This window comes from Phasianus colchicus, chromosome 21 (genome assembly GCF_987193195.1).
Source record: "Phasianus colchicus chromosome 21, bPhaCol1.hap1.1, whole genome shotgun sequence".
NCBI classification, from domain to species: Eukaryota; Metazoa; Chordata; class Aves; order Galliformes; family Phasianidae; genus Phasianus; species Phasianus colchicus.
This window is the reverse complement of record NC_143456.1, coordinates 10,571,508-10,592,840: the sequence shown is the minus strand read 5'-3', so window position 1 is coordinate 10,592,840 and position 21,333 is coordinate 10,571,508. Positions and strand designations below refer to the sequence as shown.

Sequence of the window (21,333 nt, the reverse complement as noted above, 5' to 3'; positions counted from 1 at the left end):
GATAGTTATTCTGTAGTGCTGGAAGATAAACATAACCTAGTTCCAGTAACAAAGCATTGTCTTTGCATTACCTATTGTAAATAACACATTTATTTACTCAGGGCACAGGAGCAAGATGACATGTATGCTTGGTACTGAAGAAAAATGTGTTTGTGCACATTATTCTGGAGACTTTGTGCAAGTATATTTCTTAAAAAACTGTTGTGTTTCTTAGATTCCTATCATATTTTACTCTGGAATAAACAGGACAGCTTGTAGCATATGCCACCAGCTTTGGTTCTGCCTGAGCATTTTTAAAGGTGGAAACTCAAGTTATCAATTAGATGGTGAAAGGAAGCATTGATACATAGGTCTGAAGATTGTTGAAGCAGTGCTGAAATCTCTGCTTTGCACTGATTTTCTATGGCGTGTACTACTGTGGATCTTACTGGAGCAATATTATGCTACAGGGGAAGGTAACGCAGAAACAGGTGATATGCTGTGTCACACAGGAGAAAATCTGTGCCACACAGAAGATAGCCCTGGTAATATTTTATTTGTCTGACTCTAATTCTGCAATTTGCCATTTAAATTGAATATTCATTTATAAGATATCATAAGGATGTCTCAGAGGGAAGTTCTTGAGATCAACAGGGCAACAAGGTGACACATCAAGTGCACCACATTTATTACAATGTCAGAGTCCTTTCTTTAATCCACCATGAGTACTTTTCTCCCTGATCTGGCACTTCTGTCAATAACTCACCCAGTGTAACCATTCCAGAAAATAACATGTTTTCTACTTGCATAACAACAGAAGAAAGCACTTTCCTAGCTGAGAGGAAGGCACTTTCCTCCCTTCAAGATACTTTCAGAACATTCCTTTCTGCAAATGGGAGAGGAAAGTACCTGTCCTATACCTTCAAGCTGAAACCATTTTTTGAGGAATTTGGATCTGTATAAATTGAGACAGGCAAGCTCAGTGTTACCCACCCACACAAGGACCGCTGTATCTCACTTGCAACAATGAAGATCAAATACTATGAAGAATCTTGCAGTGATGAAGTGTCTTCATATTATGAGGATTATCAGAAAGCAAAAAAAGTCACTTTCTCAAATGCAATTAGATATCTACAGATGCAAGTTGGTATTAAGTGATAATTTCCAAAGCATATGAGGCGCTTAGTTGGTTCTGGCTTTACATCCTTAAATGAATACTGTGATAACCTTCAGGTGGTGACCAATACCTGTGATCAAGCCATTTCTTGGCACTAGAACTGCTTTTTTCCTTAGTCAGACTTTGCAAGTGTTTATCCACATGTCCCATCATTCCATGGAAGAGGTATTAGGCTGCACCATATGCAGCCAGCTAGGTAGACAGAGTGCTATTTGAGGTACCAGGAACAACAGTCAGTGGAGAGTTCATGGTGCCCAGCACCTTGAAAGACCATAGAAGATAAAAGCATGAAACTCAAATCATTACTGAAGAAGTTTTCTGCTCAGAAAAGCACCTAGTGATTTTGTGGATATATATACTTGACTCACTTTTAAAGGCAAAACATGAATATTTTTACAGTTATGTAAAGAACATTCATGTTAACTACAAACCTGTTAAATATTCTACATACATTATGGTGCTAGAGGCCAGATGTGGCTTTTTTTTTTCCCCTCAAGGTGCCTTAAATGTTGACCCTTATTTCTTCACAACATCCTATGAGGTAGATAAGTTCTGTAACATCTTTTCAGAATGGAAAACAGAGACAAAAAGAGGTAAATTGACCTGGTTAAGGTTGTACAGCAAATCCAGAAACCAAACTTGGGTCATGATCATAGATGTGTCTACTGCAACACAATGCCTTACATCCTAACTTCATCTTCAAGGCTAAATAAACATCATTCATACACAATGGCAAGATACACCTAGTCCAATACTAAGTTTTTGATAGACTTTTGCTTCAGAAATTACATGAATAGGTGCTACAATTTTGTCACAGGACCTGGATTCTAAAGTACACAATCAGCACAACTCCTATCATCTGTGCCCCTTATTGTTTGCAAGACCTTCAGTTAGAGCCTCTCTCTTGCCTTGTTTCCACTTCAAAATTCTACAGTTAATTATTGAGATGAATCCAGGAGCTTTCCCAGTAGGTGTGAAGTCCTATGCGACACCAGTCATTTCCAAGCTGGCACTAATAAAGCCTGTGAAACCACATCTACCTGGATCCAAGGGAGGAAAGATTCTTGCCCCTGCCGGTACCACAGTGCAAGGAGTACACAACCAACATAATTGCTCAAGACTTCAACAGAATCATGACTAGCATGGCATCACGTTATCCTGACCCTCAATAATGGTGTCTAAATGCATTGAGATCTGGGAATGAAAACAAGATGATGAAAAACATTTGCATGTTGACTTGGAAACAGCTCACCACAAGGTTGAGTCCAGACTAAAATATAACAGACTCACCTAAATAAGTGACATTGGGAATTTCTCTGTACAGCTGCTAACTTGTTGATATGTAGCAGTTAATGAATTGTCAGCTCTTAACTGGGTCCAATGACAATGATTTACAAGTACATACCAGTGATAAAATAGTCCAAACTATTTGATACAACAGCTTACCCTCTTTTTATTTAATAAGTTAGATAAATTCTAAATCTTGACCTTGGTTGAAAATGCAATGGATCACTTGACCATACTTATGATCCAAACATACCATCCTTAGGGTTGCATAATTAAACAGCACATTTGTCTCCAGCATGACTCTAATGAGTTGGTCCATACTTGATCTGATGTGTGACTCCCAGAAGGTAGCAGCTAATATTGGATCTGAAATGGTGACAAGGCTCTATATGTTTCAGGCAACAGGGAATAGGATTAAGGAGCCTTTTCTTGTATAACATGAATTCTTCATTGCTCACTGATTAGTTGTGCTGTTTGCCCATGTTGGGAATGTGTCCAGCTCAAATATAGGTCTTCCCCATGTGTTGATTGCCAGTGTGACACAGAACACTCCAATGATGTTCATTACAATTCCAGACCTAACCTACAAGGATGAAAGTTCAAACCAACAACAACAACCAAACATCAGCACAGCAACTTATAGCAAGGCATATTTATAAAAAAAAAAAAAAAAAGAAAGAAAAAGAAAAAGGAAAAATACAGTCAAATAAAAGCACAGAAATAGCCACAGTACCCACTGCCCTATGTTCTTGCTGAGGTAGAAATACTAGGGAACGCACTGTCCAAAGCCATTGAATGCTTTGCTGTTCAACAGGTCTAGGAGATTTAGTAGACATTCAAGAAGTTGCTCTTATTAGTTAAAGAGTAGCTTCCATGCCCTTCAAGTCTTCAGTTAGAAAACTGATAATGTTTGGATGTTCAGCACAGAAGCCGGTACTGTGTGATCCACAGGCAACCAGAGGACCAAAGTCCAGGGTGACTGGACTTGTTACCTTCTACTTTCAACTCTTTTATTTATCTTTGCAAAAGCCCCAGAAGACACTGGAAAGCACCAGCTGCATTTTAACGCCTTGGCGTTTAAGAGACTTACACTTGTCAGCTTTGAATTTTCAGCTGGACTGAAAATAGACAGTATGTCTGCTAAAGTCTATGAGAAAGGTAACATTGCTGCAGAGACGCCAATCTTTACTGTAGTAAAGAGAAGGGCGTAAGGTATTAGTTACAGCCCATAAGAGTGCTCAGGTACTTTGTAAATATTAGGCCAAGAAAATTAAACTCTTGTCATATTTCAGGGGAAGTACAGTGGAGAACTTCAGACTAGAGACTAGGCAGTTCATCATCTTACCATGTCCAAAACCCGGATGTGGCCATAGGAAAACACTATTGCATTTGGAGGTGTTGCAACAGGCAGCATGAAAGCAAAGGAAGCGCTCAGAGTACCCGGCAGCATAACATACAAAGGGTGAATCTTGACAGATGTAGCCTGCAGCAAGACAAAGACAGTTGTCACGCTAGAAGAGTTCCAAAGAAAAAGAGAACATTTCCCAGACTTCTAAGACACATAGGTTCAGCTAATTCCCTGGTGTTACATCACCAGAGTAATTTTCAAGCATTTTATTATGGAATCTACACGCGCTTAAAGATAACTTTGGTCTCTCTTCCCCACAGTACTTAAAAGAATGTTTGATTCTTTCTTGCTGCTCTATGGTATAATTTGGAGTTCTGGTCAAATTTACCCAGCAATCTTTTCTTTGACCTTGAGAAGCATTTTTAGAGCATTTGCTGGGTTAATACAAGGATGGAACTATAATTACAAAGCATGGGGAGTAACACTTTTAGACATTACACTGTGGGACTCAGAACTGTAGCAGCTAGGAGCACAGCACTTTTATTTGGACAATTCTATCCTGATGAAATGACTTGGAAAGTACAGCCACTTTATTCTAAGTTAAACAACAAAATATTCTTTTTTTTTTTTCTTCATGCTTGCATTTCCATTCTGGTTAGAAAAGGCAGCAATTGCAACTGATTTTATAGCAAAACTTGTCAGGTTTTCCTCCCTTAAGGTTTAAAATTGTTCTGCCTTAATACACAAAATGTATTCCTAATGATCAAGCCCACCACTTTCCATATTCTAGTGTAAATGATGAAGATAAAGGATCCCTCCAAAAGGATTAATAGAAGAAAGTGGTGGGTATTTTTTTGTTTGTTTTAGATTTTCCAGTTCTGAGTTGATGGCTCAAATATAAAATGACCAGAAATAATTGATGTAGTATGATCTATATTAAAAAAGTCACTCTCCACTTTCTCCACAGCCAAGGGGTGTTCCTTATGGCAGGCTTGAAGTGGCTTACTGAGCTAGCTTCTTTGCCCAAGAAGCCAGTATCTCAGACTTCAGGTGTATGGATAGGACAAACTGGATGAAGTCTGTATTCCTACTGCCCATCTGCTTACAATGTTATAAATATAGCAGTAATCTTAGAGATATAAATTTGACTCTTTCTAGCAACATCAGATAAAGTCAATGTCTATCAGGATATGCTGTCAGATAGACTATTTCATTACTGGATTTCAGAGTAACATTAGAGCAAAATTCAAGAAAGTAAATATGATTTTTCATATTTAGACTGTCAGTTTACTCCTGATCTGTCAGTTGATAGCATAACAAGATGGAAGCAATCTTACCATGGATGAAAAGACAGGTAGGAAGAGAGTGGCTGTGGCAACATTACTGGTGCATTCGGTGAAGACTGCTATAATAAGGGAAAGTACTGTTGCAATGGACCAGGGTGGAATAGATCCTAATGGAGTCATCTGATGACCCAGCCAAGCTGAAAGTCCAGAGTTCTGATAAGAAAAAAAGTATCTTTTTCAGCGAAGTTTAGACTCCCTGGCTCAGGAGCAGAAAACTCATTATGTGTAGTGTTCCTAACAAATAATGCTAAGTGGCTTTCAAATTATATAACTGCCCCTCAATAATCTGTCACAAACACTAAAAGGAATTCCTTGCCAACTGAACATAACACTCAGCCACAGTTCCCTGATTTTCCTAGAGCCAAAATACTTGTTCATGGTTTTTTGTTGTTGTTGTTTTGTTTTTTTACTAAGCAGAAATAATTATTGCTGAGACTACTGCAAATACTTAATGAATCACTCACAAGGTTCCTACAATGCATTTTTAATGTTTCTGAAGATAACAATGCTGTGTGAGTATTCTATGTTATGAAAATACAGCAATTGATTCAAAGAGCTTACAGAGCCTATGAGCAGATAGCTTGCAATATTCCAGAGCTTTAATAATGTACATATGGTGAATGTGAATGAATGTAACACACCAGAGCTTTAATTTACCCCATTGTTTAAAAACTGTCTAGGCACAAAACTTAGATTTGAATACAAACTTCCCCAAACCATGACACTCTTGATATCTAAGGCTATGACTCTACTTCATTGTACTAAGATGCATCAAAAAGCATAGTTTGCTTCAAGAACCTTTCCTGTTTGTGGAAATCAGCTGCATTTTCTGTGAATTTATGAACACGGGATCAAACAGTGGGCTTATGGAGCATAGCACATTGCCTGGCAACAGCCACTCACAATAGATTCAAGAAATCCCACTGTATGTGATTATTTGTAAATATCTACTCACAATCATTTTCTTCCTGACATGTTCAGAAATAGTTTGGTTTAAATCTGAAGATTTATGTCCTTTAAACAAACCTCAAATGGTTCTGGAAATCTTACAAACGTTACTTATGCTTCTATTTTTTCTAGTCAGGGATGGGATCAGGATGACAATACAAATAAGAAAGGCTGCTCTTCTTATCTCTGCAGCAAGTGAAGGTTCTAATACATCCAGGGCTCAGATAAATTACACAAACTTGATCAGTGCATGCAAGTTCCTGAAAAAGAGGCAGAAATATTCACCTTTCCTCTTAATTTTTGCTAATTTGTATCTACCTCCAAATGCAAACATTTCTACTGAGTTTGCCTTTGGGTGCATGCCCAGTAATACAGGACAGGAAAACAAACCAAGCAAGTCCACCTCTGAGTTAGTGAAAAATAAATATCAGAACATACTGCGCTTGCATCAGCCAAGGCAAAACCTCCTCCCAGCAGCAGCACAATGCTCCAGGGCATCTTCCTCTGAACCACATTCCAGTCTAGCAGTGGGGCTGATAAAAATGGCTTTTTAATATCTGAAGTGAGAAATGAAAAGCAGAATATATTTCAGGAGAGTGAAGTCATTTTGTCTCCAGTTATTTAAGATACAAGGGAAAGGTCCAGCAGGCAGAGGTATATTACTGAAAAACCTGCACATGTAAGAGTAAGGATAACGCATACAAGCAGGGAGCTTGCCGCAGCCCTGCGCAAGGATGTTTGTGAAATGATGTACCCTGAAGAAATGCATGCAAATCAGGAGTATGTTTCTACCATGTTAGCTGGTATGGGGTAACTTTCACAACATTACAATGCCTCTTTTAAATACCTTCTTCAGTCTGTTCAGTGTCAGACGTGCTTGAATTCCAGCCTATGAATTTGGGTTTATTAGCAGGAAGGATAAACAGTAGCAGGGCAATAAACACAGCAGGAGCAGAATCAGTGATATATCTAAAGGAGAAAAGAGAAGATAGCTTAGAAAATAAGACATCTGTCTTCCAGAAAATGGCTGCCTTCCAGCATTGCAATCAGTGTTCCTTGTCTTTCTGTTTGGGGTCTATATATTAGCAAAACAGATGGCTAGTTCATGACTCAGGTATCTTAGACCTGCCACAGCACAAACGTCGTAAATGAAAATCACCTAAGAAAATGCTTCTGTAGGCAGGGTTACTTCTCTGGGAAGAAGCCAAGACTCAAAGACTGTATTCCAGTGATTTGCAAGAAAATTACCTGAAAGATCTTCCTATCACAAGTTTTATGTTCTTAATATGTCACATTACATAAGATCAGGTGAAGAAGATATTCAAAGCAAAGAATTGATTTCCCAGTGGTTTCTATACATGCTATTTTTTAGAGATGATAGTACCAAATGCTTAAACACCACAGCTAATTGTAATACATGCAAAGAAAACACTGACGTACTTCTGCATGACAGACATAAGCATTGCAGAATTTTATCTTCCTTTAGGAAGCTCAGCCTGCCCCATGTCCCAGTCTTCAGCCTTCATTGCAATACAAACTGTCAAACAGTTTGTAGATGTCATGCATGAGAGAGAATCCAGCCCAACAAACACAAATTCAAATATGGTTGGAATGAATGACCCCCTAGTCAAAACAGAATGTAAGAGAAGGGGAATCTGATTCCCATCCAGGGGAGTATAGGATGAAAAAACCTCAAAACTTACTTTTCTCCTTCTGGAAAGAGCCTGCTAGCCCAGCCTTTTACAAAACCTGGGTGTCTGGAAAACCACAAGACAACCAGCAAAGCAAACATTACGAGGACATTGAATTCAGCATAAGAGATAGGGCCTAATTTCTTCATTTCTGCTTTCAGCACGTTGTATGCAGCTTTTTCTTTAGCAGTTCTCACTGTCCCACATCCCCAGCTTTTTTTAAAGCTTTAAGAAAAGGGAGAAGAAAACACTGTAAGCATTAACACACTAGAGGAATTTACCATGCCTTCCACAATGAAGCTGTCCCTTCTCCAGACAGGCACAGACTAAAGCAGAGGGCAGGAACAGATAAATGATAGCAGTGTCAAAGTATTTCATATGCACATGCCAATTTTCACAGAAAAATGGAGTCCGTAAGTCTGTCCAATTTGGTGCAACCTAGTATGAAAAACTCTGTTGAATCAAGGGCAGCAAAATATAGACATGCTCTTCATGCTCTGAAATTCTCAGATTTTAAATTGAAAAAGGCAATTCTGCCTGAATATTAAGAACGTCTTACACTTTTACCTAGTGTGACTCTCCCCAAACATAAAAGGTTTCCAAATTTCAAAAGCTGCTGTGAAATGCAACTACTCCCAGTTACAGAATGAATAAATTGCCAGTGCTTTTGTTTTATCTAGAATCTTGCAAGTGACCTGATCTGCATTAGCTGAATGGTTTAAATGATACGAAATAGTTAAATGCTTACTTGAATCCCATGAAAGAGCACTGAAGCCAAAGCCATGCTAATACCAACATCAGAATCATGTTTGGAAAGGCAAATCCAAACCAGGAAGCAAAATTCACAACATCATTATTGTTGGGGTATAATCTGAAAAGAAAAATGTTTTCTGTATTAATGTCAAAACATTCAGTAATCTGCATTCACTTCACTATGCTGTGGTGACAATTAGACATGTACATTTGGGACAACCATTACTAGTAATCATAGGCAATACTCACTGCCTAACTGAATAGAAAGGCAGCTCTAGATTTCAGAATAGAAATTAAATGATACTGTGATAATTTTCTCTACATTCTACTTTAAAGCAGACAGGCGCTCGTGCTGACATTTTAGGTCACAATAAGACAAGCACTGCTGAAAGATCTCTACATCTCCTCATTTATTCCATGATGTGATGTTTTTTTCCTCCCCATTCATAACTGTAATAGGAAAACAAGAAATTTCTCTTGAAGTTAATAGCTGCACTTCTGCTCATTTCAGTAGAAGACAAAGTCGCTACTTGGCTCAAAAGACTGAAGCCAGAGTTTTATGAACAATTTTCTGTTCTTCCCTGCATCCACCATTGGAGAAGAAATAGCAGTAGCAAATTTTCAACTAGGTGATAAAACCAATGGATAATGTAGTTTCTCCAGTTTAAGTACTCCGGTAGAAAGATGGAATGTTGAACAATCATTGAGGGTCTACAGAATTTTCACTGCAGAGAAGGTTGCATCTAAATAAATTCCTGCAGCAATCGGATAGATCAGTACAATGGGAAAGGTGTTACAACAAAGGCATGATGACGGAAGGACCAGCACAATAGAAAAGTTCTATAAAAGAAGGAAAGAAGATTGCTTACCCATATCAGAAGAGTCTAGGTTCACAAGGCAAAGATTCACCAAGGAGAGAACTCCAAAAAGAGACCCTTCCCTAGTGACAGCCAGCCCTCAAATGAGGTCTAAGAGAGGTGCAGCCAAGCTTCACCCCTTCCTGTCATACAGGTGAATTGCCTTGCTCCCCCTGTGCTCTCAGAGCTGACTGGATCCTTTCCCCAGGGACTGCATCAGTGGCTCAGGCTGTGACTCAACAGTTCCCATCTTAGAAAAGATTATTTTGTGGATAGCTCCTTTCTTTTAAAACAGTATCTATATAGTTTACATAGCCACAGGGAGAAGAAATAATAATACAACAGCAGCTAAGTTATTTTTACCACTTTTCAGTGTGTTTATGAGAAGACTTAATCATACATTCTTTTCAAGATCCCCACTGCAGTTGTTCTGTTCATGTGCTGCATTTTACTTGAAAAAGAGGAGGCAGAAGAACCAGTATCTCATATTTAGCCAGCTGTCAATTACCAACAAGCTTCTCAGATCTATCGTACCATCACCTAAAAAGTGCTGGAGCAGAACAATAGGACTCGTCACTTTACACACATTTCTCATTTTCAGTTCATCATCTGGTTACTGAATAATTTAACAACTGAAATGGTTACTATGACTTTTATGTGTCGCTCACAAAACTGTGTGGCAGTAAAAGTAAAGAAATATCAAGAATGACTTACTGATTCATCTGTCCTTTCAACACCATGTTTGGCCCTGTTCCAGTCAGTGTTGCAGTTCCTCCAATGCTGGCAGCATAGCACACACACAGTGTCATTCCCTTACATATACGTTTCTTCATTTTCTTTTCCTCAGAAGATCTGGTGCCATCAGGAACTTGTCCATTGCTTATGACTAAATACAAAGAACATAACTTGCCTCAGGTACAGTTAGGAAGGTGTAAAGTTTAGGTCAGGGCCTGCAGACTCAGTTCTTCCAGTTTGTGCGTGCCAATTGTTTTAATTTTAAAACCCTACAGAATAATTCCCCAAATATTTCAGAATTATGTTCATGAGGTGCTGAGGAGAAAGGTTGATAATCTGGTTCTACGTGATCCAAGGATGCTGTTGCCCATCTTGGTGCCACAGTTTCTAAGCAGCAATTTCCTATTTCACAGACAGGCTTACCATCACCCAGAAACTGTAGTCATGAGAATACTCTCAATACCACAGAAAGAATCCAAAAAGTTTTAGCAGCTGCAAATATGACAGAAAAAAACAAACAAACAAACAAAAGAAAAGAAACCAAAAACCAACCAACCAACCAACCAAATGAAAAAACAAACCAAACCAAACAAAACAAAACCCCAAAAACCAAAAGCACCCCAAATTTGTTGCTTTCATTGCATGTTCAAGATAAATCAAGTATCAAAGCCAAGTAGTTCCTTCTAAGTATACAGAAATCCAGCAAAATTATTAATTCTAGTCTAAGTGCAGAAGTTTTTGAGACTCAAAAATAAACACTAAAAACAGCATAGGCAAACTTAAAAAACTATGTTAATACAACTGTTTGGAAGCTAGCAATGAGAAAACCTGAAGGGCACTCTCTGACCTATTAGTATTCTCTTGAGCTTGCATGAGTTACATAAACACATGCAATTGTGCCTGAGCTTTGCACAATTGTGCATTCTCCCTTCACTAGTGAGGCAAGATATCACACAACCAAAAAGCAGAGATTGCTGTTGTATCTCAGCTACGCTTCCAAAGTCCAAACAAATATGGCAATTGAGTCAATATCATAACAGGGCAATGACTGGCACATGTGAACTGCCTCATACACTGCGTCTTCCACAGACATATAATCCTTCTGTCTCAGGCAGAAGGTTTGAAGTGTGGGACATGGTATCCACTACCAATCTTTGAACTCATTCTTGTACACAGTCTCACAGGGAATCACGGCTGATCAAACTACTAATTCCATGAAATCACATCCATGAAAATCACCAAGACATTTTTTCCTTCTCTGAAAGAGAAAGGCATTACAGATTGATTTTTAATAGTATTTAATAATATAGCTCTCTGTACTCGCACAACAGAGCAGTGAAATTGGAGAAACTCAATATATGAGCTCTGAGTCTAACAAATTCAGTGGAATCAACTCATTCCTTTAGCAGGCCCTTACCCTGCACTGGAGTGGAATCTGATGCATTCTTTTCCTCCAGCTCAATCACTGTATTTGTTTGGCCAGTTGCTTGTTCCATCATGGTCACATCATTTTCTGTATTGTCCATTTGATCCAGGACAGCCTGAACAATGGGAACCATCATAGCAGTGGTTGCTGTGTTACTTATCCACATGGACAGGAAGGCAGTGACTATCATAAACCCCAGCATGAGGCTGAAAAGAGAGAAACAAGCAGAGGAGAAAGGAGGGAAAAACAGACATTGCTAGGCTTTGTAGTCACTGTAATTTAGAGAGCAGAGTCCAGAAAAGGATGTGTGCTGTCTCTGACAATACAAAGTGGAGACAGATTCCCTGCTAGCTCTGCCATCTTCATTGAAGGAATCCAAGAAAGGCATTTAGCTCCTTGATCTGTGCATGATTAAGTCCGCACCACCTTGTTCCCAGTAGCAAGAACCCAGAATTTATCCAGATTAAAATAAAATGAAATGGCAACTCTGTAGAAGTGAACTATAAAACTGTGTTTCTTCCCTGCCTATTGTCACTGTGACTGAAAACCGCTTTTGCATCTTGTAAACTTGGCTTTATCTGTAGATGCAAACTAATGGATACTGGATGCTCTTCACCACCACCTTTGCAACACTTCTGGCTGTGTAACTGGCACCACTTAAGCATGACAGAAGGAGCACATGGCTTTTAGGTGAGGACCATGTCTCCATTCACACAGATGTTGGTGGCAATCCTGCCTCACTGATGACTTCAGGTCATGATAAAAGGATTTCATAGGAACTGTGAATGCCAGCACATACAATAATAGATCAGCTGGGTAGCAACAATAAAGATGAAACCATAGCTTTGTGGTTGTACAGAAATTCAGCCTAAAACAAGAAGGAAGAGAAAGATTTATCTCACTATCTTCAGACAAGAACAAATGGGTATTTGGATTCCACTCAGAAACTTACTGCTTTGCAGTTGATAAGAACTTCTTGTGCACGAATCATCTGCCCTATTATAGACAAGCCTTTTCCTTTTTAATGATATGCAGACAGTCTAGCTATTTGAATCAGAAGTGAATGCTTGTGTTTTGAAAACTGAATTCCACTCAATAATCTTATCCAAGAATCAAACCATGGACCCAATAGGAAATGTGAGAAACTATAGAGATTGGAGCTGACATAAAAATGAAAGTATTTTCATGCCATTCAGGTCAGCAGTCACAGACGCCCTACCACTATTATGTTTTTGGATAAAGGGCAAATTAACTGTTCCTGCAAAAAACTTCACCTCTGGAAACTCTATACAAGTGCAGCAAAAGAGCTTCTTGGAACTTCCCTCCTATGCTGACTCTTGAACAGCATACCTAGGTCTCTGCTAAACTGACACAGGTAAAGAAGAGCTAATGTAACGTTCTTACAGTGCAGGCTTCACCCCAAGTATCAGCAGGACTCTCAGCGCAATCCTTTTGTGAAGATTCCACCGTTCAACAGAAATTGCAACTATCAGCCCTCCAACAAAGAGCATATTTGTGTCATTTAGATACTGCAAACACACCTGTAAGACAAAGAAGATAGATCAGGGGACCAAATCTTGCCTCTTGCTATTTTCACTAGTATTTCCTGCCTTCCTCTCAAAGCCATTTAGTGCACCAGGCCTCACCCCAACATTGTCAGAAAGAGCAGTGGCAGCCTTAGAACTGCCTCCAGATTCCGGAACTCTTGATTCCCTTTTTTAGTGCTGAACAGCCTAAACTGAAAAAAAAAAGATTGATAGAGGCTCAAAGTATCATGTAGGTACCAGAAATGCCAAATTCCAAAATAGATTTCCCAGAACTTCTAAAAACCTCACCCATCCTAACTATTGCTGGCCAATAATAAACCTGGGCTACAGTACCTAAATGCAGTGTCTCTCGCTCGGGCTAACGCACTACTCTTCCACTAGCACAAACAGCCAATTATCCTTTAGCAGCATGAGCTTCAGAGGGGACACAGTGTACTTGTTGGCATTGTACTGTCTACCCTGCCAGAGGAAGTTTGCCTCATGCATTCTGAAATCTCCCAGAAGATGTTAGCAGTGCTCTCTAATTGGGTGGGTTCTGAACATACAAACTCCTGGCACTATTGGGATGTTTTCCATCAGGATCCATGCCCAGAGGAATTTCCCTCTACCACCCCAAGCCCCACATCCTTAATATTTTGGGAAAATACATATTTGGTTCAGAATCTTCCCATACCAGAACCCTGCTCAACATGTTCAAAAACAGCACCAGAAATGGAGTGCTTTCCTACCAGTGAGGAATCAGAGCAATAGATATCCTTTTATCAGATGTGAATGAAGTAAGAACTGTTCCTTACTGATTTAGAGCTCTGAACTCCAAGCAGAGGGAAAAATACAACTGGCATTAGGGAAGTAACAGCCAGTGGGATAACTTCGGTGCACCAGTACACAGCCATGATGATGATGATATATGCACATTTGGCTTCCTGCAATATAATGGAAGACATATAAGCATAGAAAATTATTCTTACAGATAAGAAACACACTGCTATCTCTTCTAAGGGGAACCAAACATTCAATTGTCTGTAGCTTAACTAGTTACACAGAAATAGGTAGCAAGGACAGAAGGATTTAAACTTGTACATTTTGAGTCTTGATCAGAAGTCAGTTGCATAAAAAGTCTTTTTGACCACTGTGTGTTTTCTAATGCCTTTACATAAAATGTAGGGCATGAAAAAAAACAAACCTTCCACAGCTAGGTAAGTGCAGTTTGCAGTGTGCAATTACCTCTTGGCAGTTGAGGTAAGCAAATTTCACACCGAGGTGCCAAGAATTTCTAATGGTGTTTAAGATTTGGGCATTTCTATTTTTAGTAATCTATTTTTAAATGGATGCTTATAGATGAGTATTTCCTGGTATAGGTGAGAAGACTGATTGACATTCAGATGTATTTGAAGTGTGTCTTAGTAATACACTTGAACCCAGAAACTGTATCACTGAACAGTCTACAATTATAACTCTCACTGTTTAGAATTCTCAACTTTTTTTTTTTTTTTTTTTTTTTTTTTTTTGAGCAGCTAAGGACATATGAGATATTAACTTGCTTTCCCAAACCATACTGTGTTTATCTAATAAGGGATCTAATTATCTAATAAGTTATCTAATAAGAGGATTCCCTCATCCCCTGTTGTAACATGACTCTTTATACCATTGGTCACACATTTCTCTAACCTAGGCTTCCTTGGTTTGTACTTTCAAAATTGTTAGGGGAAGCAAGCATTCATTAGCTACAGTAAACAATGTTTTAAAGCTTTAGTCAAAGCATTCTGCTCACAGTTTGTTCATATTTAGGGTATCTGTTTATAGGATCTGATTCTAATGCACAAATGGCACTTTATTGCAAAAATTAATGGTGTTACAGTGATATTTTAAAACTGCTGTAAGGTTGTATTTAAAAACTGGGAGGAGTTGAAGAATTAGAAAACAGTCCTTGTAAGTAATTTTTTTCTCAGGTTTAGAGGAGATTAATTGCAGGACAAGTTTGGAAAGAAATGTTTCATTAGAGACTAGGAGATATCAGACAGATCCTATTTTAATTTCTTTCCTTGATAAATGTGAGGTGAGCTTATGATTGAATTTAAGCTGTACAACAGTAAGTAAGTGCAAGAAGATACTGTAGTTAATTTATTTGATAAGATGAAAGACACACAAACTACTCTAGGAGAATATTACTTTAAATAAAACAATACAGAAAAAGCTGGCTTTGTATAGTGGAGAGTAAATAATTTACATGCAGTTCAAAAATACAGCCATGTTTATAAATTAACTCAAACATCTACAGCTACTTTGAACAGCCAAAGTTCTGAGATTAAATAAGTAGCTGTATCCGCATCTATACACGTCTGTGATTTATGGGAATAGTGACAAAATGTTTCCTTGGTGTGTCCGGACAACCCAGAGCAATCACTATGACTAGTCTTCTCACTGAGAGCTGAAAAGCAGCTACTCTCCCATTGTGTAATATTGTAATTTCCCAGATGAGACTGATGACACAATATTCCTACAATTACTGGGAAACTGTAGAGATATTCTTTTTTTTTTCCCCTTTTTTCTTTTATTTTTTTCCAGGAAACTGTCCTAGTATTGATCACAATAGTGCCAAACAGCCAGAAATTCCTTTCCTCAAGGCACCAGCATTCAAGTGAAGAGCGAGGTTGTTATTAGACAGGTAAGCCAAAAGGTTTGTTCATTTGTTCATTTTTGTTCATTTGTTTGTAAACAGGTTTAAAATACACCTGCATAATGCTCCTCCTGTAGTTTAAAATATATGGATCATTACACTTAGAAGAAAGACTGCATTTAGCCCTAGAATAGCTAACGCCCTAGTAGGTGAAAATACTGTAAACAGAGGTTTCACATTTTCCCAAGAATGCTACAAGGTTTTAAAGATAAAACTCTTGTTAGCTCATTCCAGCTTCATGCTGGTGTAACTGCGCTGAAAGCAAAGGAGCTATGACACCCCACCAGAGGAAGATGGATGTGAAGTACGCTACATTCAAACCCATTTTATAATCACTGCATAACACATAGTGCATGGCTTCCTAGTGCTTCACTGCATGAAGAATGGCACTCAGGAGCACTCTTAAAAGCATCTCAGTGTCTCAGCAGCAGGCTTAGAGAGCCCAGAAGTCTCCCCTTTCAGCCCCCTAACTGCCCACTGACAGCTATTCCTACATAACCTGGAGTGCAGTTCTACACATCCAAGCCAACTATATATATATTTATCTCTGGGTCAAAAAGAATTGTACCCAGTTTGCAAGATGGGTTGGGTCTGTGGGAGCCCAGGCCCTGGCATGGAATATTCCTTTGGACGACCAGATGGGCATGGGGCTCCTGTTCTGGGCTCCTTATGTGAGCTCCACTGCCTAGCACCAGCACCATTTGAAGATCACTAGGAGCAGAAGCAATAGACTACATCCCTGAGCCCCAGGACTGAGAGGCTAATCGCGCTGAGAAGAAACTCCTCTGGGACAGGGTGACAGGTGGCATAGGAGATACAGTGCCAGGGACGCAGCGGGCAGCACTTTACACAGGGACTGAAAGAGATACAGGACCGAACAGACAGCGCTTCACACAGCGACCGCCCGCTCTGGGGGGATCCCACACGAACTCGAACCGCGCCTGCCCGCCGCGTTGGGTCAGGGGCAGCCGGGGGCTCGGCCCCGGGGGCGGAGAGTGGCTGGGTTCCGCTGGGGCGGCGGATCCCCGCTCGGAATCCGCAGGCGCTTACCCGCGTGGGCACAGCGATCGGCAGCGGCAGCAGCAGCAGCGGTGCGAGAAAGAGGATGGCGAAGGACCGGAACCTCAGCAGGGGCCGTGGGCACGTCGAGGCCATCTTCTGTGGAGAGACGCGGACAGGGCGCGAGCAGCACGGCACCCGCTTCCCGCCGCTTTAAGTAGTGGGCGGCGGGGCCGCGGCGGGAGGGACATGGCGGGGGGCGACGCGACCCGCCCGCGCCCCGACGGGACACCGGGTCCGCCCGCGCGTGGAAAGGGCCGGGCTTGCGCAGAGCGGCGCGGACGCGGCCCACGAGCGAAGTAGCGGGCGGGGAGATGCCGTCGGGCGCCGGCCCAGCCACCCTGCCCCGCGCCCGCCCCACAGAGTGCGGTCAAGTGGCCCTGCGGTTCCTCCCTCCCACAGGCAGCCCTGGGGACGCGGAGCAGGCGTCCGCAGATCCTGTCCGACAGCTGGGAGATCTCGGCGGGACCCGGAGCGAGGTCGAATCCACCGGCTCGGTCCCTATGGGTCCCGTCCACAAAGTGGGGCTTTCCCCTCTCTCCATTCCTCTCAGCGAACAAGGAAAGCAGCTCGATAGCCGTGTTCCAAATTATCGCCCCAACTGGGAGAATGTTCAGGAAAATCTCTCTGTTCATAGTGCCTGCAAAAAGCTGCCAGCGACCACTGATTCTCCTACTGCATGTTTACTGCAGGACCAAATGCTGGCCCAGACTTCTCCGGGTGCTGGATGCACAAGGTGATGGCAAGGGAGAGCCATTCTCATTTACACAGTGGCGAGGGAACAGAGCTCCCCTGGGGAAATGCAGAGTTAATCCTGCAGTGTGGATCTCCCTAAAACAAAGGTCTGTGCAGGCATGCGTGGTTGTTTCACTGCCTATTATTTTATGAGAGATTTTGTGTCCATGAGCTGGGTTAAAAATATCCCAGAAAGGTTAACCAAAAAAGTTATTTTTAAGCTGTGTCGGTCCAGTGATTAGGGTTAGGGTTAGTTTAGCCTATACAAAATCAGAAGTGACAGCACTACTGAGAGGATGGCAAACACTGCTGACATGGCAGAAAGAAATGATTGGAGTGGAGGAGGGAGGGACTGGGCACCAGACAAAGAATTCTTCTGTAATGACAAAAGCCACCTGAAATGGAAGGCAGCAAAGATGACAGTTTGATCCTGTGGACTCTGTACAGTCATACCAAGCAGTTACTCTCAGAAATAAAGAATTTCAGATTCTACAGCGAGTAATGGGGGAGCTCCGACTATAGAGTGCGCTGTTTGTCCTCTGTTGAGTAGAGGATCTTGAGTGATTGAAGTTCAAAGCAAGACACTCCAGTGTTACTGTTCTGTTTGTAAAAGCAATGAGTGTTCATTAAGAAAAACAGTAGCCAACTGGATCTGTACAAATTCCAGATATTCAAACTTTTAGCAGCAATCCCCCTGGGTTACTTACCAACAGAGGGGAAACTTCACACCAGCACAGAGACTAGCAGAAAGTGAGGAATCAGCCAAAACCTGCATTCCTGTGTCCAGTCTCCGGTGAAAAATACTCCCTAATCAACAAAGAAAAGCACTTGAATGAGAAAATGGTAGGAGTTAACTCTAGTGGTTTAGTAATAGAATTCACTTTGTCTGACAGACCAGTGTAAATATGATTTAGTATCTTCTGCTGTTCATATACTGAATGTTTAGCAGAAGGGGGTACCTTTGGAAGGAGAAAGGGAGGGATAAATTGAGTTCAGAAAATCCAAATTTATGGCCCATCATTTCCAGCAACTGGCCAAGCTCACCTGATGGCACAACCTGCAGTTTTTTAGCCAGTTGTACTGGGACTCATTGGAGTCTTCTCTCAATTGATTGATGTGGCACAAAATGAACCCAACAAAAAAAGCAGAGTTTTCTGCTGAGTTAGTGAGCTGAATATGTTCAGAGAAGTGTTCAGTGAGCTCTAGAGCCAGCTCGAGAGACTGGGCCTGTTATAGCTTGAGTGGGAATAGTGACAGAGGCAGAAACAGTCAGCTGCTTTAGAGACAGCAGATTCATAGATGAACTTAGCAACACTGTCAACAACATGCAGAGCCTTGTGATCTTCCTTTTTGTATTATAAATACCAGAAATGGCATTTACATACAATGCGAGTCACTGTAAAAAGTTTCACTCAGAAGTGGGACACTGCTGGAGGCTCATAAACAAACACTGGCCTGCATTGTTTGGGTTAGTAGAAAGGGACTATATGTCAAATCTTTTTGGGAAGCAGGAATTCCAGGATCAACCATCCAGGTAGGAAAAATGAAAAATAAAAATTTAGTATAGAAGCTACTTTTCTGATTTTTCTTATCACTACATGCCATTCATACCAATTATTCTCATTATTGCTGGAGATGAACTGTTTGTGACAAGGAGGCTTTACAGGCAGCAGGTTATACATTGAATTACAGATAAATGTATTTTCTGCCTTTAGTTCAGATGCTGCCCAAGTATACAAGTACAGTTTGCTTGTTTAAAAAGCAATCTATTTGATCTAGGTAGCTGCAATTCCTCTCAAGACAAAAACTCTTCACAGTTTCAATTTTAAGTTATTTCAGTGTTGCAGGCTCCATGCAACACACAGAGGTACAAAAGTTTAACAAAATTATATTAAATGAGGACTGTAAGACCTCTAATACTTGGCACTGAGAAACAAAAATTAAATAAGCTGACTTTAAGGCATTCTAGGGCAGCAGAAAAACATCAGTCTTCTACAGGGGCTTTTGAAAATCTCATTTTAAAAAACAGCTAGAGCAGAACTTACCTCTATGTGAAGCTTGCATTAAAATGATGCCTAGAAGAGGTCTTGTACAATAATGTTATGCACTGTAAGTTTACATAGAATTTAAATTGAAAGAGTTATTTCCAGCATTCAGCAAACATCACTGCTTCCTTACTCTCTGCTTTTCCGCCAGTCAGTACTTTCACAGCCACTGACAGTCCACTCTGTTGCTTTAGGAGTATCTTTCAACTAAGTTCCCAGTGGAACATCTGATATTTTTCCAAGAAAAGCTTTTCAGACTCTGAACGAACAGTCCTTTCAGTACAAACCCTGTGCCCAACAACTCTCTACATAAAAGCCCTCATTATGAATATTGAGTCAGTGGGGCTTTCTCAGTCAGTGTGTGTTGCTGACCAGGCATTCTTGACCTAGAATTGGTATTTCTCATATAGTCTGCAACAAGCCTTAAAGCACATTAAAATGTGCACCACATAAAAAGTAGTGTAGACTAATGACTATGAAAAAGGGTAAAAAAAAGAAAAGAAAATGACATAAAATCTTTGATTTGGAATTGGCAATCCTATAACCTCTCCCTTAGCTGCCATCTCATTAACATATTTGTTCAAAAGACTCTTCTCTCTGCTTCATTACATAATTTGTATCACAGAATTCATACAAATGTTCATTATTCCCAGATCTAGATAATGGCTTACACGCCTTAATTGATTACCTTTTTCTTTTCTTCCCCCCTCCCCACCCCCCTACCCCCCTACCCCCACCCTTTTTTTTTTTTTTTCCCAGAGAGAAATGGGGTCAGAGAGTGTTTTTTGGTATGGGAACTGAACCAGGCCAATTTCTGACTAACATCTGGGACATCTGTTCTATGCAACATTACAGTACATTATACAAACACTAGTGAATGATTCTTCCCAATACCTTTGCAAAATAGAAGTGTTAATATTATTGCCCTGTTTTACAGATAGAGAAGGTCAATTTGTATTTTCTGCATCTCTTGTACCTACAGTTCTATACTTGGTAGGATCTATAGCATCAGGGAAGAGCTCCTTATATCATGCTTCTGTGGTATCAGTTGCAATAACAGGTACATGAAATGCTAGGCCTTCATCATGAGATCCTGGAGATGAGTACTGGTATTGAAATGAAGATAGGAAATTCTGTTTCTCTCCAAATTACATTCCTTTATAAGATCCCTGTAAGACTGTACACCTTCATGAGCCCCCAGCTGAGACCAACTGATGGGCAGGACTTGCTGCTCCTGTGGCCTCTTCATGCCAGCAGACAGTCCCAGCCATGGCAGAATAGGGAGAAAATGTAAAGCCAGTTAGCACAGGCTGGAGGTTTCATGTACTGAAATACTGAAGCAGTCCAGGAATAACTGGGGAAACACTAGGGCCTGGGAGCCTATAAGGGCAGAGCCAAGCAGCCCTGCTGCAAAGGCTTGGTGAGGTGGGGCTGTCAGCCCAATGCTGGGCTTCTGCCTGGGGTGTTGGTGGGCAAATATTTTCTCTCCACCAGCTGGCAGTAATTGTTTGTGACACGAGCACTGCTCTGACTTGGCTGGACAAGCCCCAGGGGTTCAAAATGGGTTTGTAAGGCTGGATGCTAGTAAAACTGCTCCAGAGGTGGAGGGAGAGCACAGCATGCCCCAGCCCTCCTTGCTTGATGCAAACCAACCATACAGCAAAGGCCCTGTAGCTCGTCGACCAAAACATACTGAGAAAACAGTGGCCATGGTGACATCAGC

At 40.7% G+C, this 21,333-nt stretch overlaps 1 protein-coding gene across 6 annotated transcripts; it reads right to left on the bottom strand.

Moving 5' to 3' along the window:
* Positions 1–27: 27 nt before the first annotated feature.
* On the bottom strand, positions 28–21,299 carry SLC13A5 (solute carrier family 13 member 5). Of its 6 annotated transcripts, none has more exons than XM_090122457.1 (15): positions 21,264–21,299; positions 20,591–20,716; positions 18,273–18,372; positions 16,822–16,929; positions 13,889–14,017; positions 12,952–13,088; positions 11,539–11,753; positions 10,101–10,272; positions 8,525–8,647; positions 7,789–8,001; positions 6,933–7,054; positions 6,524–6,642; positions 5,129–5,290; positions 3,789–3,926; positions 28–3,026 (listed from the first exon to the last, which is right to left on the bottom strand). In XM_090122457.1, the coding sequence occupies exons 4-15, from the start codon at positions 16,924–16,926 to the stop codon at positions 2,898–2,900; spliced, it is 1,764 nt and encodes a 587-aa protein (XP_089978583.1). In that variant the 5' UTR covers positions 16,927–16,929; positions 18,273–18,372; positions 20,591–20,716; positions 21,264–21,299; the 3' UTR covers positions 28–2,897. The 6 variants fall into 6 exon arrangements, with proteins under 6 accessions (XP_089978583.1, XP_089978582.1, XP_089978585.1 ...); XM_090122456.1 differs by lacking the exon at positions 21,264–21,299 and adding an exon at positions 20,796–21,251; XM_090122459.1 differs by lacking the exon at positions 21,264–21,299 and having other exon boundaries at positions 16,822–16,926; positions 20,591–21,251.
* Positions 21,300–21,333: the final 34 nt, after the last annotated feature.